General features: G+C 35.3%; 1 protein-coding gene across 1 annotated transcript; it reads right to left on the bottom strand.

The window, feature by feature from the left end:
- Nucleotides 1–8,317: 8,317 nt before the first annotated feature.
- On the bottom strand, nt 8,318–24,897 carry LOC123709129 (exocyst complex component 6). The gene is made up of 17 exons (XM_045660270.1): nt 24,446–24,897; nt 24,014–24,163; nt 23,700–23,805; nt 23,082–23,220; nt 21,970–22,150; nt 21,587–21,662; nt 20,923–21,064; nt 19,063–19,199; nt 15,835–15,991; nt 14,793–14,928; nt 14,517–14,602; nt 12,963–13,173; nt 12,447–12,539; nt 11,609–11,723; nt 10,966–11,062; nt 10,274–10,471; nt 8,318–9,467 (listed from the first exon to the last, which is right to left on the bottom strand). Exons 1-17 carry the CDS (start codon nt 24,464–24,466, stop codon nt 9,227–9,229), a joined length of 2,286 nt encoding a protein of 761 aa, XP_045516226.1. The 5' UTR covers nt 24,467–24,897; the 3' UTR covers nt 8,318–9,226.
- Nucleotides 24,898–24,927: the final 30 nt, after the last annotated feature.

The raw sequence follows: 24,927 nt of genomic DNA, 5'->3' as shown, positions 1-24,927 counted from the left end.
TTCAATTACATATTATTGTCTTGGCTTAGTGTAAAGAAGGGTACTCAGTAAAAAACTTATCACTGATGAGAGTCAGTAAAATGTCTGTTCCAAGGTTACGGAAGTACATAATATTAACGACCAACTAAAACATTTAAATTAGAGAAACGAAAGTGTCAGAATGTCATAAAAATATTCCAAACATTTCTATATTGTTAACACTAAAACGAGATGTAACGAATAAAAATAAGTCTAAAAATAGAACAGTCAAAAATAAATAATTATATTTCTTTTAGATTGCTAGTTATTTTATTGTAATATTAAGAGTTTGTTAAGCAGTGAAAGGCGCCATTTTTGACAATATCATTTGAATTTTTACAAGAATTTGTGGTAGAACATTTACGGATTTAAATTGGGAATTAGATTAAGTTAAGTTTTGAAGAACTTTTATGAAATAACAAACTCTAAATGTTGTTTCTATATTTTTTTCAGGTAAGTGATTAATTATTCGTATTTTAATTTAACTTTACTTGACTTCACATACATATATGTATTTAGATTTTGGTAAATCATTAGAGTTATAGTGTTAGGATTATTTGTTTAAAAACTTAAGTTTAGAATAATTCTATAAATATTTCAGCAACACATTGTTCATTCAAAATGTATATCTAATATTTATATACATATTAACAAAGTGGGTCACAAACCCACGTCAGTTTTTGAACACGTTGGCGACTTGCAATCATTTTGTGCACTTTTAACTTACTTTTTATCAGTAAAGTGTATCTTACTACCGAAATTAAAAAAATACTTCATAGAATTGGCATGAAGAGTTCATAGATGTGGAGGACAAAATTCAAAAAGCTTAGAGCACTTTTATCAGTTGAATATGTACCGTGAAAGATACAACAAACTAAAAAAGTTTAAGGTTTTAGGTTATAAGAGTTACATTGTTTAGTGTTTATTTCGCTGGATTTATTTGGACCAGTCCAAATCACTGCGTCAGTTATTATTGTATTAACACATTAAAGCCATTTTGGAAGCAAGACACGGTAGGTGGTTTGTATTCGTATATATAACAAATTACAATGTTGTATAGTATTAAGCTATTAAGTAAAATCCCGTGACGTTAACATTTCAAATAGATGAGACTAGCTGCCAACGACACAGGGAATCCTAGTGTGGTTTTTTTGTAACTTAGTATAGCTTGATGCAGTACTCCACCTCTTAACGCTACACAGCCATAATTCTTTCCTACCACGCCTTTTTCCCATCATAATTTACTGAATGAGGTTGAAGCAGTCATGGTACAACGGCACAGGTATGTATGTTTTCATTGTTTAAAAAGATTTTAATATCATCATCTGAAAGGAATGTCACACAAGTTTTCCTAACGAGGTCGCCATATTTTCATAAACATATAAGTCTCCTTTGAAATCAAGCCTCCTTCAGTTTTTATAATGTATGAATCGATGTGTCTTTTGTCTTGGTGTTTGTTTATTGCCTATATTAAGTGCTTTTCACGTTAACCTTATTTTTTATTTTTATGGCTTATCTAGATAAAAATAGAACAAGTCAAAAAAAATATTCTAAACAGATGTCATATTCCAAAATGCATATTTAAGCATTTATTAGGTCCTTACATATGAAATTGGCGTTTTGTATGGGAGAAACAAAAAGTCGAATATTTTTAAATATTATTAATATTTAATTAATCAAAGTATGAACCATTGTTTTCTATGCACTTTTGCCATCTCATAGGTAGTTCATTGATCCCTTTACTAAAAAAACCAGTCGGACGGGAATCAATAAAATCTGTGAAGGCGATTTGGACTGCCGCGTCAGAGTTAAATTTTTTCCCTTGCAAGAAGTTGTCCAAATTTCGAAAAAAATGGTAATCTGTTTGAGCAAGGTCCGGGGAGTACAGAGGATGTCTTAGACATTCCAATTGAAGCTCTTCTAATTTGGTAGCCGTCTGTTGTGCAGTGTGTGGTCTAGCGTTGTCGTGAAGTAGCAGTGGCGGTCAGCCTAGGTTGTGTAGCCGCTAGCTTTTCCATCATGGTTTGCAATTGCTAACAATAGACAACAGCCGTAATAGTCTGGCCATATTTGAGAAAACTGCAATGAACAATACCGGCACTAGTCCACCAAACGCTTACAAGTAACTTTTTTGGGGTTAATTTTCGCTTGGGGCAGGATTTCGCTGGCTGGCTAGGATCCAACCATTGCGCTGAGCGCTTCCGATTATCGTAAAGAATCCATTTTTCATCACAGGTAATGTTTCGGTTTAAAATACCTTCATTATTGTGCCGGTTCAGTAATGTAACGCGCCTTTGCCGGTTTGCTTCAGTCAATTCGTGAGGTACCCACCTTTCAGGCTTTTTATCTTCCTAATTTGCTTCAAGTGAATTAAAGTGGATCATCCTGATTAAAGTGGACAGTACGAAATACGCCAATTTCATATGTAAGGATCTAATATTATGTTCGCCTCTTATTATCTGGATTTGTGATTTGCATATTATTCGTATTACAAAAACGATCGTGTCAGCCCACGCATTAACCTATACACTCGTATGTTATAATTAAGTTAAGGTCAAATTTTATCATTATACACAGCTATAAACATGTATGTCTCAAGAGTAAAAAGAATAAAATAAACTTGAAATATATTTGCTTCTATTTTATATAATTTAGTAATAAGACGTTCAAAGACTGATGATATTTATAGGCGATTATAGTCTCAGCCCGCTGACCTGCAAGACCCGGCTGAGTTCTTCAAATACTGATATATTTTATAATTCAGTAGCAGAACTTTTCCTGATCTCTGCTTGAGTAACATGTCAGATAGCCCAAATCCTCCGGGATACCCTCGTGCCAGCCTCGAGCTCCAGATAACACCTGGCTCTTTCGATAGTCAGACATTAACCTATTATTTGACTAACGCAAATCGAAGAGTATATTTAGCTACAAGGTATACCCAATTAACACACCGTTGTCAACAATAAGTCTTAACGTAGGAAAATATAGCTTGAAGGCATTCCAAGGACCGTCATTGTCAGCTTCCACCATTTGTGAGGCCGTCATGAGTCAGAAAGAGAATGCGGAGCGTCAGCGTGAAAATGATTCAGATGCTCCGCCAGTAAGGAAACGACGACCGGGGCAGCGATGCCGTGTTTTCGCACGTTTGCCCTAAGTTAAGATTTGGAAGATTTGTGTGTGAGAGGAGTCATGTGGCATTGTGGCATTCGCGTTTGGCGGGGGTAAGGATAGGGCTCAGCTGTTACCTGCCGTCGTCCTTTGGCGAGCTGAAGTCATCCGTCAGGTTTTAGTGGGTAGGGTTTATTAAGTCTGAGTCCCACATAATCCCTGCTGGTGTACAATACCGTAGGGATATGCGTAAAAGCATTTGCTGACGAAAAAAAAAAAAAAAGGAAAATATAGCTTTATTGACGTCATTGCATTCAACTAACAAAACTGCATACGATGTTTAGTAGTTTCAGAAAAGCACAAGTAACCTTTTATTTTAAATATGTGTCAATAAATTTATCTTCAAATATATTAAGTCGAATCTGAATTCAAGATCAAAATTGATTGATCATAATTGAATCTGTCATGACGAAATACTGTAGCGACATTCACACTATGTGCTACTAATCACTGCAATTATTGGAAGAACGAATTATTCTGACCGCTGAAGATAGCATCTTAGCCTTAGCCACTGGGGCCTTTTGGTCACTAAGTCTACAGGTCAAGGTTGCAGGAACTGACGGAACTGCTTACCATCTTTACTCCACAATGCTTCAGAACACAGTCACAATAATATTTCCAATAATAAAGTACTTTCTATATTCTTAACCTACATAGTAAAAATAATTAGAAATTGATAAATAGAAAACTAAAATGAATGTAAAATGTTGAATTTAATTAATAGTTCAACTCCAAATTAATTAATTTTTGAACAAAACATTTACATCTATTAAATTATCTTTAATTTTTTGAATGTGTATCCCCAAAATCCTGAAAAAGCCCTCATTCATTAAAAGTGTATTATTGTTATATAGTATTATTAATAGATTAATAAAGATGCAGTGTAAACAAAGTGTTTTCACAAAGATGTATTTATGAACACTCGTAAACAATTATTATACTTATAAAATCTGTCTAGATTATGTTACAATTCAGCTCGCGATTTAGTTTTGTTTATGTTTACAATGTTAGATGAATTACAAAAGCAATTACTAACTTAATATTAAGGAAATGACTAGTCAGAATGTAAAAACTATTAAAACAGGGATATTATCGGTTCTTTTGATGTAAAGCTCAGAAGCTCTAAGTTGACCTTTTTAAATTACTTTTAAAACTCGATCAAGTTCGTTTGTGAGTCACTTGTCTGACTTTGACATACATTTTCACTGTTTTTATTTCTTATATCTTTACAACCATTGCTAATTTGATCTAAGGAGAAATCAGAGCCAATTAGGCCATAAAATAAACACAATTGTAGAATTTTAAATTTGATATATTATCACCAATAAAATAAAAATAAACACTTCAGCGGAAATATCTGATGACGCCATCGCACTAGTTTATTTAAAACCCTAATTTCTGGAAGTCGTAGCCAAGGCATAAAATGTATATTTACCTAGGTAAGGTAATCTTTATCTTTTCGAATGGTCATCAATTTTATCTCAATTTGTGACTATGGCGGCTTTTATTACTGCTACAGTAGTTTCGCGTAATTATCTTTTATCTATAATTCAAAATTTTAGTATGCTTAAGAGGATTACATTGATTTTTGAACCGACACCTCACAAATTAGTTATACCCCTATGTTCAAGGTTTAATTCCAACCAATAACAACATATCTCCGTTACGTTATTCTTGTAACCTTATCCCCTATTTTATAGGCAACGTGTCCCCAAACCCTTCCCCATTATCATGTGCGCAGCAGAACAAATAGTTTTTTTTATACAAATTGTTGTACTAAGTTTGAAAAAAAATTAAATTACGATTAAAAATATTTGCGGTATATAGCAAATAAATCGTGATAAAACGTTTGTTTATTAATTAAAGTATACACAAACCTTCAGATGAGTTAAATAGCCTTCAGTATTCGATGCACTTTCTAAAATAATAGCAGTTTTAATGAGATTAGGTCTCGTCCATATATTTGCTTGACGGCTAAGGTCACTATTAGCGACCTCGCCTATTAATCGCTGGTGTTTACGACATACGATATGTCATTAGGTACATTACTTACCGAGCAATTTACGAGAATAAAACAGTAGGTATTCTGTCTTCATTAGTAGGTATTGAATCATAGTTAGCCTGCGACCGTGCATGCTGAGGTCGTGCGGTTGAAACACGCCTAGGCCAATGGACTTTTCTTATTAGGGCGAAATTAACATTGATACGATGAAGGAAAACATCAAGATTTACGTCGACAGCGTATGAGGCATAGACAGGTGATCGTCTACTAAGAAAAAAATATCACGTAACCTAAAAAGATCAATATCAAGCGCCACCGGTTATTTTTTTAAACCATGGGTGATTGTGGTGAAACGTTGCTACGTGTAGTTTTCGGATTGGGGTAGACTAAATCTAGTCCAATTTAACAACAATAAGACACAAGTTTGCACGTTTTCCGCTTAAAAAACTCCCTTTGTCGCTACCCGTCTCTTATAAGACTCTCCTTAAAGCCTCAGCTAGTAGCAAAATACAGAATATTGATATTTCGAATGACGTTCCGAATCACGGTTATTTGGAAGAGATTAAGCTTAGAGGCTTATATAGCCTATATTAGCCTCCAAGCAAAGCGAGGCGAGGCAGACGGATTACTGTTCTTACCTCTGGGTGGGAGCTACCTAGTACCTCCTGCCACATGAGCGTATACAACGAAGAGCGATTCGAATTGTCAACAACCAGTCACTGTCCGAGCGGCTTCATCCCTGGGTGTAGAGATGTGGGGTCTCTTCGCACCTTCTACCGCATTTACCATTAAAAATGTTTTAAGAAGTTGTTCGGAAGTCCAGGCAGAATACGAAATTTCACCCGTAACACCTCGACGTCCGTCGTCCATCCACAACTGCGCTTTTTAAGGAAATTTATGTCACTATGTGGAACCAGCTGCCGACTGAAGTATGTCCGAACAAATTTGACTGAGGGTCCTTAAGAAAATAGCGTACCAATTTTTAATAAGCGGGCAACGCGCTAGTTAGCCCTCTGGCAATGTAAGTGTTTGGCGGCGGTATTACTTATCATCAGATGAGCCTCCTGCCCGTTTGCCTGTTAAATTAAAAAAATCCACAACTCGTTTTTAACGTATGTTTCCTTGAAAAATAATTATCAACCAATCTCATCGGCAAACAAATCAACTATAGACATCTATCCGTAGACTGACATACGCCGTTGGACTTTAGAGTTTTAATATAGTTTCTTTGCATTGCAGAGAGTTGCTCGCCTATTATAATCTAACACTGATCCATACTTAACTATTACTATCATGAACCACGTTGACGATGATTATGGTTCAAGAGAAAAAAACGGCTTTTACATTGCATAATATTTAATTTGAAATTCCTCGTCAAATTTTGTTTTGTCGTGCGAAAAATGTCTCGTGACTAGACGCCTAAATACAAGTTATGAATTTGATCTAGATAAGTGCAATGTCACCTCTTGATTAGAGACTAGGTCAGGTCATATTAGTCAAAATAATCTTAATTTAGCGATTAGTACGTAGCGTAGGAGCAGTGTCCTGACTACGATTTGAGTGACAGCAATTATCGAAATGTCTAATTGTCGTAAAATATGTATATGTCAAACATAAAGTACGTTGTAACCTCTTTAATGTATAATAAGACCTTAGTCACGTTTTTTATTTATTTTTTATGCTGTTAAAATCACTGGCGCTACAACCTTTTTAAGGTCTGATTTCTGTATCTGTTTCATGATCATTTGTCAATCTAATAGGCGAGTAGGTATCAGCCTTCTTTGACTGACACACACTGCACCGTCGACTGTATGGGTCTACGGCAGCCGGTTTCCTCACGATGTTTACCTACACCGTATGAGCAAATGTTAAATGCGCACATAGAAAGTCCATTGGTTCACAGCCGGGGATCGAACCTACGACCTTAGGGATGAAAGTCGCACGCTAAAGCCACTAGGCCAACACTGCTTTCTTTATGATAATATTACTATTGCGAAAACTCTTGTACGAAATATTGCTTTGTTGTTAAATACATAAATTATTTTGATCTTAATTTTCCTCCTAAATTACTCCCTCTCCTACTGAACACTAAAATCAGAAAACTTCAAATTACTAATTTGGAGACATAGCCTTATTGCGGGAGATCGATAACACTTCCAGACCTTAAGTTCTTTATTTTGTAAGTAAAACACTGATGCAATAATATAGTTTAATCATAATTTAATGCACTTATAACTAAAACTTAAAATAAATAACATAAGTTTATGAAAATTAAACACGTTCAAACTTAAATAAGAATTCATTTTTAATGGGTGATTTTTTCTCTTTTCATACATATTTGTCCTACGATTTTTTTAACAACTGCGACAAACGTTGCTAGCGTCAATAACAGTTTTTGACTGATGTTGATCACGGATTAAGTATTCACAAAACTTGGTCCAAAAAGTTTATCATAGAAATTTTTTAACGAATAAAGCGGTCATACAAGTTTTCGACACCCATTTTTAGACTAATTTTCGAAGATTACCTCTTGACTAAGAACAAGAAAAAGTCGCTGGGAGTGAAATCTGAAGAACAACCCGGATGCGGAAGCAATTCATAGCCCAATTAATAGAACTTTTCCATAGATTTTATTAATTTATGACACGGTGCATTGTCTTGAAGAAACAGCACCTTTCAGTGCTTTTTTCCGAAATGTTGTCTTTCAAACACTCGCAATAACGCAACGTAATAGTCGCTGTTGATGGTTTTATCCTTTTAAGATAGTCGGTACATAAAGTGATATATATGTCGCAGTAAAGTAGTTAAATCGGAGAGTTAATTGAATCTCTAGACAGTTAATTAAATGTCGATATTCAATCAAGCCGCTAAATTTCCGTCAGACAAGTGAGTGAACGAAACCCCTAAAGAGTTTCCTAAACGTTGCTAGGCAACAAGACTAACCTAACCATTTACAATAAAGCAAAACACGGAATTTCCAAGCTCTCAGTTCGTTACGATCACACCTAAATAACAATAACAAATGAAATAATCATGGCGGAGTCTTGTTTTACATTGTTAATCAACACGCTGGCTTTCGGTCAGACAGATAGTTGAACGTTTTCGACGCTGCTTTATTTAAATCAAAATGCTAGCGACTTGATTGAATATCGACATTTAATTAACTGTCTAGAGATTCAATTAACTCTCTGATTTAACTACTTTACTGCGACATATATACAGTGTAAACTCTATATAACGACACTGAAGGGACTGTAAATGCTATAAAATGTCTTCTTATTATTAGTCATGGTCAATAACACTGCAAGCAATCCCAATTTGTAAACAAAAGAACGAGTTTCTTAGAAAGTTCCTATGCATCATGACAGTCGAGTATAATGTGGGGTAGGATAGTAAAGCGACAAAAGAACGTACACAGCTGCGCAGTTTTTTTAACTAATTATAGCAACATAAAAAGTAATTTAGTCTCACCCTCACCGTCAGCGCTCATAGATCAGCGCGAAGTTCATCAGCGCTGAGGCGCAGCGTGGCTCGTTTCAGTATCGTACTGACCGCCTTACTGTACAGACGAAGACCAAAATGCGGAGTGTGTTAGTTATTGCTGCTTTGTACTACCTATCTCAAAAAAATAAAAACCGGCGACGACGAAGACTCCATGATCAACCATTGATTGAGCGATTTGCCGCGACTGTACACGCTGACGACGTCCGCTCCGTTCGACACTGCAACGCTCACTGAAAGCAGAGGCGCTCTAGCGATCGTCAGCGCTGAGAGCTACGCGTCATTCAAAAACGCTTCCGAGAAGTTCATATATCTCGACCATCAGCGCCGACGGTGCGCGTGCGGTCAGCGTGAGACTAAATTCAGCCTTATTGAGAGTGTGTGTAATGCTATGTATAGTGTATACGTAGAGTGTATCATTGTATGGAAGACAAGCTAAACCAACCAAAGTCAATTGATTTCGACCTTTAGGGAGTTCGTCGTGTTATCCAGGCTTGCATTGCCCCTTTAACTACTCCGTGACCAGTTATGCCAAATCTAGCCATCTTGATTCTGCAGCTGCTTCAATTGTTTTAGGACGGTGTCGAGCAGCTTCCTTCTATCTCTTTCATTCTTCTTAAGAACAGAGAAGACGGACGACTTTTGCTCAGCCTCTCTTAACTTCTCGAGTAATGTTGCCGCTTCACGTGGCGACACCAGGGCGTATTTGGCTCCCTCCATACCGATATCGTGGAGGTAGGACGACCAGTCCCAACTTGTTATCAGATCCAATAGTTGCCTGAAATAATAATAATTTATTTATTGCCTTTATTCCATTTTGTCGGCTTATAGGGCGTGAGCTTTTATAGAATTTTATCAAAAATAACCAATTATTTGAAATCCAAAAATGGGATCGGAAAAACAAAAAATTCAATATTTAAACGAAAACATAATTAGACTTTTCACCTAAAAATAAAACAAATTTCTACCGGCATATGGGAGCGTTCAAGTATCACGTTACGCAATTATTGATATTGCATATTTCTGTATGCAATGAAGCGTTTATAAATAAGTAAATAAAGCGACAGTGTGGACTCGCTAATATTCGCGGCGAGGGCCTTACGAGAGTCTGGAACCGGTTTTGGATACAAATCTTTATAGACCTTATATTAAGCTAAATATATGTATTACATGGCTTTGATGTTCACAATAATGTCATAGCAATTACGCTCGTATTTCGTTTCGTTTATGTTAAGTAATTTGTAAGGAAATATATATATTAAAACGTGTGTTAAAAACATATAATTACAAAAGTGACGTGATTAATAATCACCAGCTTTCTTTATTTATTAACACTTTTTTGCAGAAACATACAATACATACAATTGACATTATTAAATTAGGACAACTGACGGCCTTAGCGCATCTGAGCGATCTCTTCCAGTCCACACTATTTAGTATAAAAGCCGTCAACTCGTAACCTAATTTTTTTCGGGAATTGAACTCAGGCCTTTAGGCGTTATCACCACGGAAGCGACGAGACAAAATGCATTCAAAAATATTTTTTTTATACATAGTATATAATATTATTTATACATCTCTCACCGTAGACTAGCGAAATGCTCCAAAAGCTGATCTCGTAGACCAGGTAAAGGGTCACTCGCAGCGAACTGCTCGCATTGGATGACGTCAAGGTCAAGCTGGTGAAGGGCGCCCGCAGACACTGCCCGCACATCGCCTTCTAGTAACAAAGCACGCAGCCGACACGCTATGCGCTTTACTGCTGCCGTTACTGCCGCCTCACTGTCAAAGATTATTGTCACATAAACAATTTTCGAACTAAACTACGGAACTAAGCGGACACTGAAAAATTAGTGAATTCGTAGAATTTGTTTATATTCGGGTTCATATATATAGATATATATTATAGTTATAAATACAGCTGCCATATACTAATATGTAACGTCAAACTCATTGCGACATGAATGTATATTAATTAACCTATCTTCCTAACTAGTAACCATCCCACAATGAATCTACTACCACAATATACTTAATCTAGTATACTTAAAATATACTTTAAACAATTGTATGGTATGGAAAAAGTAAAAAAAAATTGTCGAACTTTTTAAAAATCACATTTGACATTTTTACTTCCGGTTTTGGGGTGAATATTTTTCTTTTCAGTCAAAAAGGAAAAATAAAAGATTGCAAAGCGTAATATTTAAAAAAGGGAATTTTAACTTTTTTAAAAGCGCATTTACTTATTATTACTGTATTGAAATAAATCGACTTACCGCGCACGACGTGGTAATTGCTCTAGTGACGTCAGCACGCCAGTCAGGTATCCCAGCATATCTGTCACGAAAGATGACGCTTGTCCGCTTGGCTCCACTGATAATAAAAAAAAAGAATTGGTGAAAAAGCATTGGCGCCGCATCTCTTTCTCTTCCACTCGATTGGCGTATGCGACAAAATTCACTCTTAATAAATAGTGATAATTCAATAAAAATTATTCATAAAAGTATGCAATCATTTCATCAATGTTTTGTTAAGACGCCACGTTACACTATCGTCCATAAACCGACTTTACAGACAACCATTTTTTTTTTTGATGATATGAAACCTCTAGGGACCGAATTACGTTATTTCATTATAAATCGAATTCGAATTTTAAAAATCAATAATAAATGTGATTGGCTGTTTTTTTTTTGTTGTTGTTTTTTTTATTTGAACCCGCCATAGATAATAATCGTGAAAAAGATCGTGTTTGGTGATTGAAACATGTACCAAAAAAAATTTACATTCAAAATTCAAATCACTTAATTCCTAGAAATATAAAAGCTTTTTTAATCTATGTCCACAGTTAACACTATGTTTTTTTCATTGATTTAATAAATAGTAAATTTATATTTTATAATGACAATTGACAATCCTTACCTAAAAGCCAGTCATAGTTCTCAAGGTCAAGGAACTCATCCACCTTATGTTGCAAGTTCTCGCATATCTGCTTTTCTGCATCATCTCGAGCGGTTTGAAACATGCTACCAGCGGGCTGAATAAAAAATCTAATTTTAAAAATGCGCCATATTCTTTCAACACTTTGGACATTTTAGACATAAAAAAAATTATAATAATGATTTTCATACGTCAACGGATACAGATTAGTCCAATCGATGACGTAACATTCTTGTAATTTTACGTATTTACGTAGTCGTATCTAATCTTAATAGTGTCCTGTTCAATTAATCTAATCATTCTCGGAAAACATATCAATACTGATTTTCATCGAAATATTTATTGGGGTAATTAAAAAATGATAATTGACACCTGTTTACAGACAGAGTACGTCATCTGGCGCGACGCCATCTTGAGTAGACAAACCTTTTAAGGGGGGGGTTGAAATTATGATTGTTAAGACCAGTGTTGGCCTTGTGGCTTCAGGGTGCGACTCATTCCTGGGGCCGCAGGTTTGATTCCAGGCTGTGTTCCAATATTCCAATATCGTGAGTAAATCGATATATTTTAGACCTAAAAAGTGTCAGGCACACGAGGCTGATCACCTACTTGCCTATTAGATTTACAAATGAGGCTGACATGAAATCTAAGGCCCAGCCTTGAAAAGGTTGTAGCGCTAGTTTTCAATTAAATATTTAAAGGCCGGCAACGCACTCGCGAGCCCTCTGGTATTGAGTGTCCTTATGTATATCACTTATCAGATGATCTTCCTGCCCGTTTGACCCTTATATATAAAAAATACTAATTAATAATATTTTACCTGAGTAGTTACCAGATCTGAACCAGTAATATTACTTATAAACTCGTATAGGTAGGGCGTAGCGCTCTCTAGATACTGCGTGTCCAATATTATCTAAAACAAACATAATACAACAAATTAAAAAAAAACTAGTATGGTTTGATGGTGTCTCTGCATCTTCTACCGCATTTACCATGGACAGTGTTCGGAGTTGTTCGGATTAATACTTTCAGCTGAATTTCACCATCGAACGTCAAGGCAGAATAAAATTTACCTTATAAAATTCCACCTGTATCTCCTCGATGTCCATCATTCCAGCTGCCCACTGAAGTATTTTCAAACCTATTGACTTAGGGTCCTTCAAGAAAAGAGCATACCAATTCTGGAAGGGCCGGCAACGCACTAGCTGGCCTTCTAAAATTATGAGTGTCCATGGGCGACATCAATTATCATCAGATAAGCTTCCTCCTTCCCCCCCCCCCCCCCATTTGTTACATGAGAAAGAGAAAAACGCGTTTTCCCTTACGGCACACCTACCTGAACCAGTTGTGTAAGAGGTAACGCTCTTCGGAATAAGGCAGAAAGGCAGCCAGTGAAGGATCTCGTGAGCAGCAGGGAGGTGGAGTGACGAGCAGCCGCCGCCCTCCCTCCGCCGCCCAAGCCCAGTCCGGAAGAGTACTTTAGCCATGCGTACATGAATTCCTTCACTTGAACGTACACTGCGGGCACTACGGAGGAGAATGGGAATCTGAAAGTGTTTTTGACACATATAATTAATATATTAATCCAGCTCGATCGACAACATATTGAAAATCAAAAGTATTTTTTTTTGTATAAATCTATGGAAATCTTCCAAATATCGCTGAAATTAAGGACCGGCAACACACTTGCGTATTCTGGCAGTGTGACTGGCCACGGGCGGCAGCATAACTTAATATCAAATGAGCCACCGATGGCCACTGTTCTATCAAAAAATCTTAGTGTCATCTAAATATATGTATTTGATTTATAGAATATGATATTTTATTTTAAAATAAAGAACCTTTCTTCTTTTGTTAACATAGCTTTTACACATTGAAAGAAAACACTAAGGTCACCGTGACCACACACGCTGTAAAGCACGCGAAACGTCGGAGAAAAAAAAATTATGTAAATTGTTACGAAGACACGCAATGTTTCTAGGTTTTTCCACTACTTAGAGAACTTTTCAGCAGGCTGAAATATGATTTCTGACCGTTTCAGGAGAGGCTCAATCACATAGAAAATTGTAATTTCCATAATGTTACCCAAGTTTTCAGGATGCTGAAACATTTTTTCAGTCAGTTTCAGAACATTTCTATTCGAGTTGTGCAGTTTTCAGGAGACTTGTTTTTCAGGCGTTTTCAGGTCTAGTTATACCCCTTTGATGGGGGAATAATCTAGACCGAACTTTCTAGGTGTGGGACAATGACGAAATGATACGAGAGAGAGAGAGAGAGAGAAGATCAGAACTTTCTCGAAACTAGACTGAGCACTCTAGAACGCCGTACGACAAGGACGGAGCAACGTGCGAAAGAGACAAAGAGTGCGGACGTTCTAGAATTGGGCAATCGCTACTCAGTAGCAAGCCCGCCTAGAAAGTTCTCGAATATTGTTTAGAATTATTCCCAGGGATATATAAGCGAGCCGAAACGCGACTAGCCTTTAGTTTTGAATGCGATAACAAGAGCGAAACACCGAAGCGATAAAGTGCGAATAAAGTGAATACAAGTGATAAAGTACTGTGTGAAGTGTGTTTAATCAAAGTAATTAGTGAGTGTTTTGTGTGTAATTAGTACATTTTTGCGTATATTTTGTGCCCATAAATTCCTCATTGTTTTATCAAGAACTAATACTTTGAAGAAATCTACGCCATTTTCTATCCGATCCCCTAGCTCGTAACAAAATAATTATAAGTTTATAATAATACAAATAGCTTTTATCCGGTTAAAAAAGTGTTTTCTTTCAATAAAGATCCTTTTCCTATAGCAAACGCTTATCCCCCTTGAGTTAGTTACACCTCTGGCCGGGCCGCTTACCCTGTAATGCTTTGTCAGTCACGTTTGTACTCACTTTCTGGGGAAAGCCTGTGTCTCCAGCTCATCTCCATCATACGGAAATGTGTCCATAACTGCATCGTACTGTTCTTGATTCTCCACCTTAAAAGTTACACGATTTTTATAATAAAAAATATATTTGTATAAGCCAAGTCAGCCCAAAATAATATTCGCTGGAAATTTCAAGGTTAAAAAAATTCTTACGTAAACTGTTTCGGGCTTCATTTGAGTTTATATTTTGACAATAAATTAACTTATCTGCAAAACAACTGAAATTTTAGATTAACTTTACCTCAATAGGTCTGAATGTGGCGTTATCCAGTATATCGCGGAAGACGGCAACCCATCGCTGCATCAGCACTTCGGTGTAATGCTCTGCCATCTCTTGCAGCAATTGCGGGAGTGGCTCCGTAGGTAGTCCGTAGCATCTGGACCGCAAAAATTTACATCGTGAGGAAAAAGAATTTTGAATCAAAAATCGGCACGTCGGCTAGTATATATAAAAATCTTTTTTTTTTAAATCAACATCATCATCATATCGACTACAATCAAGGAAATGCGAGGAAGTTACTCAAACACTACCGAACCGGTTTTGATGTAACGGTTGCATTATATATGATATAGATTAATATTCTCTAAAGGACCTAACAATTTCCAAGAAATTTCCAGACAAACATACATACACTAAAGCACACATTGGAACCTTCAATCATAACATAAATATTATCCCCTTCTGATTTGATTAAAACCAGAAGTCAATCAACATATAATAAGAACTTTTTAAATTATTAAATGTGCATCAAGATTAAATATGTATCTATGCAAAGACCATATGCGTTTGTAGAATCAATAATTATATACTATCACTGGTGAACTTCGTATCACCTATATATATTTGTGGCAAAACTAAATTCAAATACTTATTTTTAAAACATATTATATATTATTATACCAACAAGTTTTATTATAGATGGGTATGAGAGGCATTTGATATTAAGTTCTACTCCCGCACATGGACACTCACACTGCCGGAATAAGCAAGTGCGTTGCCGGTCTTTAATTTCAGCGAAAATTAGAAAATTTCGAGACATTTTTAAAACAGACCAAAGAGATCGGATCGAAAATATGACCAATTTCTAATATTTTTGTCTAGAAAATATTTTAAGATCATAATTATCGAAATCGGACCAGGAATTCATTTTCATATATATAGACAGTTTATTCATCAAGCTTTAGTCCACTTACACCAGCCTTGAGATCCTAACTTGCCTAACTTATTAATGTATATACATATAAATATTTCAATAAATTACAATTATAGCTTTTATACTAACTTGAGAGCATTGATAAACAGCACGATCTGATGTTTGATACTGAGCATCAAAGTCGGGTCCGTGACAAGCGCGGTGTGCGTACGCAACGTGCCCGCTGCCGCCGAACGAGCGGAACCCCAAGTTTCCCCCAACCAATCAGATGATACCAGACCAGCGCCTTGAAATATTTTAGAAATTTTATTTAAAACCCTATACAGAGGAATCTCTATTACACGAACGTTACGTCGAAATCCTCAGTAAGTCGAAAAAATTGTATCTTGAATTATATTTAGACTTTATATCTCGAACAAAATGTTATTTTCCTAAGAAGTGTTGATAATACACTATAACTCGAATTTTAAAAAAGAGACTCCGTTAGTCTTATTTAGTAAAATAACATAACGTCTACGTACTCAACAAAAGTCTCACGTAATATAGATTTTAATCCGCCCAAAAATATTTATTTATCTACTTCTTAACAATTATTCTTATCTTAATTTTTAAATTTTATTTAATTTACACAAGACTTCATCACTTCCACTGATAACATTTACTACCACTATTATTATTATTTTTTGTCTCTACTAAGTATTAGTATTATTAGACTCTTATTATTTTTTGCGATTGAGGCGCTAACTAGCTGCTGTGGTCACTGGCAGAATGACCAGTGCTGTGGTACAACTCTGCTCTTCAGCATCATGCTGAGCCATGCTCAATTACAACCACAGAACACACGCATTACAGAATTAAAAAGGAACCTTTTTCTTTAAAAAAAATTGTTATCTCTCATTCTTTTTTGTTTATTTTTTTATTTTTGATTATTATTATTTTATGTGTTTCTGTGAGTGTGTTTTGTTTGTTATAAATGTTATGTCTATGTCTATGTCTTACCCCGAAATAATAGGGTTACGAAGACGGGTCGACTACAATGTTTCTAGGTTTTTCCACTACTTAGAGAACACAGCAGCAGGCTGTAATATGATTTCTGACCGTTTCAGGAGAGGGTCAATCACATATTAGAAAATTGTAATTTCCATAATGTTACCCTAGTTTTCAGGAAGCTGAAACCTTTTTTCAGTCAGTTTCAGAACATGTGTAGTCGATTGGTGCAGTTTTCAGGAGACCCGTTTTCAGGCGTTTTCAGGCCTAGGTATACCCCTTTGATGAAGGAATATTCTAGACCGAACTTTCTAGGTGTGAGACAAGGACGAAATGATACGAGAGAGAGAGAGAAGATCAGAACTTTCTCGAAACTAGACTGAGCACTCTAGAACGCCGTACGACAAGGACGGAGCAACGTGCGAAAGAGACAGAGTGCGGACGTTCTAGAATTGTGCAATCGCTATTCAGTAGCAAGCCCGCCTAGAAAGTTCTCGAATATTGTTTAGAATTATTCCCAGGGATATATAAGCGAGCCGAAACGCGACTAGTCGCCTTTAGTTTTGAATGCGATTACACGAGAGGAACACCGAAGCGATAAAGTGAATACAAGTGATAAAGTACAGTGTGAAGTGTGCATAATTGAAGTAATTAGTGACTGTGTTTTTGCGTGCAATTAGTGCATCTCTGCAATTAATTTGTGCCCATAAATTCCTCATTGATTTATCAAGAAATAAACCTTTGAAGAAATCTACTGCATTTTCTATCCGATCCCCTAGCTCGTAACAATAGCAATAAAATCCAAAATGAATGCCCCGGTTTGGGGCTTCTAATCTATTGCTGTTGTACTATACACGTGCAATGAATTAATACATTCATGAAAGTCTAAATTTATTTATTGTATAAGTGTTCTTAATATAAAGGAAGTTGATGTGGTGGAAACAAAAACTGTGCACAGTTTTTCTATCCACCAGGACGTCGAACATAATTAAATCATTAACACAAATATATATATACTAAGGCCAGTGACATATAAACTGTAAATTTATAACAATCAAACCATTCAAACGATTTAAATTGCACGTAAAACGTCATAAACAATAAACCTGTTCTTGTCGAGAATTCTCATTCACATACAGGATGAGTTCCTATATTCGATTTTTTTTAATGTCGTATATAGCATAATTTATGTTATGCATAATTTATAATTGTTTGACTTATGTAGTATTTTTTTTAATTTAAATTTAATATTGTTTCTTGTTATATTAGTAAGAAGTGTAGCTGGTATCGAGTTTATTAAATTTGGAATAATGTAATCTAATGTTTTTTTCCCATATAAATTATTGTATTTGGGTAATAGAAATTCGTTTTTTTAATTTTCTACATGTTGAGTAGTGATAGTGAGTTTGAATAAATAGTAGTCTTAGTTTTTTTTTTTGCATTTCCCTTGACATTCGAGTTACAGAGATTCCACTGTATCTTCATATAATTTCATTAAGGTTAAACTTATCTTAGAAGTGAGTGTTATAAATTGTACAATAAGCATTTGGCTGAATAATTAGCACTCAGGCAAATAAACGAAGTATAGGCTTATCAAGTTCAAGTGCGCTAAAGAAACTTAAAATGTAATTATTTGCTAGGGCGCTGCTGTGTCGTTTATAAAACCGTCCATTTTTGGCACTAAGAACAACAAAAAATATTTTAAAAACAAAGCGTTTTTTTTATGAAACTTGTCTGTAACTGAAAGTTGGAATGACTTAAATTAAATTTCATCATCTCGATATGATAAAACATTCATGGAATTAAATCTGGCTCGAAGGACCATTTAGACTGTGTCCATTTGCGAGATAAACATATGAATAATATTGTTTTACGAGGCTTAATCACTTCAACCACTTCCTGCTTAAATGGACTACACAAATAAAATGTGTGCGTGTAGTGTACACACGTAAGAAGTGAAACTTCTTTATGACCTTTAGGATGACATTGGTTTTATAAAGTTAAATTAGATAAAGTTTAACAAAAGGCTTTTATTATCATAGATATGAATTCAAATAATACAAGTATTTCATTTTACCATATTACTACTAAGAATTTCATTAATTGTAATATAATCATTACTATCATTGTTATCGTTATTATATATTTTTGTTATCAATGGCTTCGAATCAACCGTGGTACAAAAAAAGACGGCGCAACGGAAAAATGTGATGCGTAACCGAAAAATGTGACGGTACATTTTTTTCCAACGCCCATAATGAAGTTTCACTTCAAAAATAGCAGGTCTCAGATTTGTTCTCTTTGCTTGGTCTTTATAATATAAAACAATACTATATTTGATGCAATCCAATCAAAAAGTTTAGTACATACCTGTAGTAAGAAGATGTTCTTCAAGGATAAAGAAACCAAGTACAGCATTGAGGTAACTCTTCATACTCTGTATAGAGTCATGAAGGTTTCCAGCTGCTGGAATCACTACCAGACGAGCTTGCTGCCTACGTTGAGACCTGCAAAATATATTTAGATTCTATTGCGGGTGAAACAATGTCGGATATATTGATTTCTTTTTAATATTGAATAAATATAGCTTTATCCATCTATAAATCTTAAGAACCAGCGAGTACAAAGTTTATCACAAATTAATCTTAATTAATTATACATAATAATATTCATGTAATCCAACTAAGCAGGTCCTAGTACAAAATTTGGACATGGCTTTCATGAATTTTGTCTTACCGATAGTACTGAACGAAATCATGCTTAGCACCCAGCACTGTATGAATATGTAGACATCGGTACAGTGGACTGAAATCTACCAACTCGTGTGGACTTTGGGGAGTATTAGTCTTACCGATACTACTGAACGAAGTCATGCTTAGCACCCAGCAATGTATGAATATGTAGGCATCGGTACGGTGGACTGAAATCTACCAACTCGTGTGGACTATGGGGAGTATTAGTCTTACCGATAGTACTGAACGAAATCATGCTTAGCACCCAGCACTGTATGAATATGTAGACATCGGTACAGTGGACTGAAATCTACCAACTCGTGTGGACTTTGGGGAGTATTAGTCTTACCGATACTACTGAACGAAGTCATGCTTAGCACCCAGCAATGTATGAATATGTAGGCATCGGTACGGTGGACTGAAATCTACCAACTCGTGTGGACTATGGGGAGTATTAGTCTTACCGATAGTACTGAACGAAGTCATGCTTAGCACCCAGCACTGTATGAATATGTAGGCATCGGTACGGTGGACTGAAATCTACCAACTCGTGTGGACTTTGGGGAGTATTAGTCTTAGCGATAGTACTAAACGAAGTCATGCTTAGCACCCAGCAATGTATGAATATGTAGACATCGGTATGGTGGACTGAAATCTACCAACTCGTGTGGACTTTGGGGAGTATTAGTCTTACCGATAGTACTGAACGAAGTCATGCTTAGCACCCAGCACTGTATGAATATGTAGACATCGGTACAGTGGACTGAAATCTACCAACTCGTGTGGACTTTGGGGAGTATTAGTCTTACCGATAGTACTGAACGAAGTCATGCTAGCACCCAGCACTGTATGAATATGTAGACATCGGTACGGTGGACTGAAATCTACCAACTCGTGTGGACTTTGGGGAGTATTAGTCTTACCGATACTACTGAACGAAGTCATGCTTAGCACCCAGCAATGTATGAATATGTAGGCATCGGTACGGTGGACTGAAATCTACCAACTCGTGTGGACTTTGGGGAGTATTAGTCTTACCGATAGTACTGAACGAAGTCATGCTTAGCACCCAGCAATGTATGAATATGTAGGCATCGGTACGGTGGACTGAAATCTACCAACTCGTGTGGACTTTGGGGAGTATTAGTCTTACCGATAGTACTGAACGAAGTCATGCTTAGCACCCAGCAATGTATGAATATGTAGGCATCGGTACGGTGGACTGAAATCTACCAACTCGTGTGGACTTTGGGGAGTATTAGTCTTACCGATAGTACTGAACGAAGTCATGCTTAGCACCCAGCAATGTATGAATATGTAGGCATCGGTACGGTGGACTGAAATCTACCAACTCGTGTGGACTATGGGGAGTATTAGTCTTACCGATAGTACTGAACGAAGTCATGCTTAGCACCCAGCACTGTATGAATATGTAGGCATCGGTACGGTGGACTGAAATCTACCAACTCGTGTGGACTATGGGGAGTATTAGTCTTACCGATAGTACTGAACGAAGTCATGCTTAGCACCCAGCACTGTATGAATATGTAGACATCGGTACAGTGGACTGAAATCTACCAACTCGTGTGGACTTTGGGGAGTATTAGTCTCTACACTGGATGGACCCAGGGTTGCCATATCTGAGAAAAAACATGCAATAAATATTTATATAATACATTTGTAATTGGCCTTAGTTCAGATGTATTTTACGTAATTGTTACTAAAGCGCACCCTCAACACTTTTACCAAAAATATTTACATGTAATTTCCTTTAAGACTATTTGCTTTGAATGGTCGAGGTAATATGATATAAATGTTTACGAGACATTTTTTTTTCTAAAGCAACCTCTCATATACATTGTTTATTTATTATTGAACAATAACGTTTGAATATAGACGGCTTGATATTGTTAACAGCAAGAATAGTCCAAATTCTAAGCGAAAAGTGATGGACTAACGTGGACTACGTTTTAGGAGTATTATCTTAAAAACGAATTGAAATAGATGCAACGGTATGTCAATCTAATTATGGACTTGACAAAGAAATTACAGAAATATGTATAACTTGAGAAATATTTGCGATATATAGGGTACTGAACTCGCGTTATAGTAAAACGCGTTATAGTTGTATAATATTACAGGGGGAATTACTGTAGAGTTACCTTTCTTATTTTTAATAATATTTTCCAAACTTCGTCCCAGCATTTCTTGAGTTTGCTTTAAAGCCACTGCCCCCACCTGGAACATTTAAAGAAACTTATTTATAACCACTACAAGCGTTATGTTACTCAAAAAGTTTGATATTGTCAAATATAAAATATACAAGCCGAAATAATTGGCTATTAGAATTTAATCTTGCTTAAGTACTTAAGGTCACAAAAAAAAACCGTAGCGCGCTACCTTTTTAGGTCTTGGACTCATTTTTCTATATCTATTTCAGGATCATTTGTTAATCTAATAAAGTCTACTTGATAAGCATATTTTTGGGTCTAAGGCATTTACATAAATTTAGTTACTTGCTTTAGTTAACTGTAATAGTACTTACCTGGGGACTAAGCCGTCGAATGTTTTCAAGGAAATCTCTCAGATCAGCCATAGAGGCATCTTGTATGGCTTGTCGGAGTTTGGGTATATCAGAAGATATGTGTGAACACCAGGCATATGGCCCTACACGAGGTAATAACACATGTTCAAGTTGTTCAAGAGTTTTGAGTGCTGGATAATATCTGTTGACAATTAATAACTTTAGATTACTCGAGAACTCTACTGGTAAGGTAATCCTCTTCCGAAATTTATTTCTTATTAACAATTCATTGCAGAAAAATAATACAATTGACATAATGAAATGAAAAGGAGGGCAACTGGTGGCCTGATGGCTCAGAAATCTGAGGCCTTAGCCTGAAATCTGCCTAGGGTTAGACCTAAACAGTGCCATTGATGAAGAGAAGTGAATTCCATGATTTTACCATTCCATCACATGACAGCTTTTCCATATATATAGAGTCTCTGTAAACAGGTTAGGGAATTAACTTCCTGTCGCTACCCTCATAAATACCACTGTCTACTTTTTCATTTCTACTGTATAACCTATTCATATGGTATCACTAACATAATGGACCTAGTGAAAGTGCGGAAACTGAGTCCATCATCCTTTAATCCCTATCCCTACATCATCTACATATGTATTCGTTTTATTGATTATTTTCCCTTGTATTATTGTGTTTTGCTTTTATTTTGCATCTACTGCGCATTTTCATATTATTTTTCCTTACAATGCTTGCCTGGGAATAATGCTAGATTGAAATTCAGTCAATGCCTTCCTAATTAATAAAGTTCTCTGATTGTATTAATTTTGTAATGAACAATGTGATAAAAAAATAATCTTATCTATAATTGAATTGAAATTTAACTTATAAAAATAAAATTGTGGAAGTGATGGATCACCAATGAAGGCTGTGCCAAGTCATTAATATATTCCTTTGCATTGAAAACTTATTCTATCTACATATTAAAATAAACCCTAAAATACTACAGTACTTAAGAAATAATTTAAGCATCAAAATTATGGCAAAAGCAAAACTAATTTACCAATTAGTATACTATTTACAATTTATTTTCCAAGTATTGTATGGCATGCTGATGCTGCTATATAAATACCTTTTAGCTTCAACTTGTGACTTGAGTTTTGAATAAGTGGTAAGTAAAGGTAGACACAGTTCCATCTTTTCAATTGTAGATGCTATATTTAACTCAACACGCCGGGCTCTTATCAGTTCCTCAGACCTTACACACAATCCTTAAATTGTTAAAAAAAATATTTTAATTAATAATTATAAAAATAAAAAATTTGTTTAAAGCACAAACACATATTTTAGTTTAGTATATCCCCCAAAATATATCCAGTTCAGAAGGCAAAAATTTCAGATCAACTTTGAAACCTGTTAAAAATTATCTATAAATGCAGAACTAAGTCTCTCATACCACTCATTAAACTCCTTTAATATATTCTATAAGTCAAGTAACTTATATTATCAAATTTGTCTTATTTTAAAAAGAACAAGAAGCTAACAAAGCCAGCAAGTGTGTGCAGCCTTTGAGCAGTGTAAATGTGCCAAAAAGTATAAAGCCTTAACAAAACTTTGAAGAAAACACTTTTTTAACGGATTCAAGACTTATAATTATTTTACATAATGCAACATAATTATAAGTCTTGAATCCGTTAAAAAAGTGTTATGTTTATGTTAATAAAAGACAATACTTAGTAAAACTACCAACCATCAGTAGTCTCCTTAACATTGGCATCAACATTAGATATCTCTGCATGAAGCTCTTCAGCATGAGATCTAACTTCCAGCAGCTCACGGATGGACTCTATGAAACCCTTTAGAATAATAATATTAGATAAATTATTTTTAAATAGTATTAAAAATAATTCATCTAATTAAGAAATATCTATATTTATAACTTCAATGTCTTCTATTTTAGTTTTAATTTTTAATAGACAAGAGGATATAAGAGATATTTTAAATATATTACACAAAAAATTATTTCAGTCTAATATATACTCTGGTATATACAAGTTGTCTTACTTGATAGTAGAAGTTACAAAGCTTTTCTATTTCTTTATCATGCTGCTTAATTCTCTCATCTAGCTGTTGAAGAAAAGCTTCATGACCCCCTTCTCCCTCATACACCGATCTGAATGCTGGACCCCAATAGTCATCAATGCCCTCTATTTCCTAAAATAAGTGCAAATATTAATATTAAGTGACACCAAGAATTATATTCTGCATGTAGCAGCACTTGAAGTGTGGCCAAATCTAAAGTTAGAGAAATGTCTATTGGGTTTTGCAAATTCCACTTAATTGTCTTGGTTACAATTATAGGCCTGCTAAAATTATGATTTCTGATAACTTTTATTATAACAAAGCCAACGATTTGTCAGTTAAAAATAACAAGAAAACTTTAGCTACCTAATATAACTGTAACTAAACAGAGTTTCCTACTAAAGGGTTACTTACCTGGATAGTAGCGTTGGTCATATTAGATGGAATGTTTTAAAACTTTAACTTTTCTAGCAATTAAATAAAATTTGTATTGCAACTGAACTGAACTGAATGAACTGATGTCGTCTTAATTACGCTTAAAATCGGTGTACTCTTTCGATTACATAAATTATATTAAGAAATGATGATTTTCATGCTGTAACCCATATTATGTATTTTGATTATTTTAATTTTTTCAATAAATCACAGAGTAAGAAATTGGCAATTGCTAATCGGAAAATAAGACTCAGGATCAGAATGATTATAGTCTATAGTTAACACACTATAGGAACCAGTGCCACAGAATAAGACATTTATTTATAATTTTTATAGATACAGACACTGTGATATAATCGAGAAATAACAGAACAGAAGAATACTCTGCTATTTTATTTATAAAAAATACCAAGAAACCTTATTTTTCAGGCTTCGGTCAGCGTACGTCACATTCAGCGGGT

This window comes from Pieris brassicae, chromosome 4 (genome assembly GCF_905147105.1).
Source record: "Pieris brassicae chromosome 4, ilPieBrab1.1, whole genome shotgun sequence".
Lineage (NCBI taxonomy): Eukaryota > Metazoa > Arthropoda > Insecta > Lepidoptera > Pieridae > Pieris > Pieris brassicae.
Note: the sequence above shows the minus strand (reverse complement) of the source record. Positions and strands in the feature narration are given on the sequence as shown.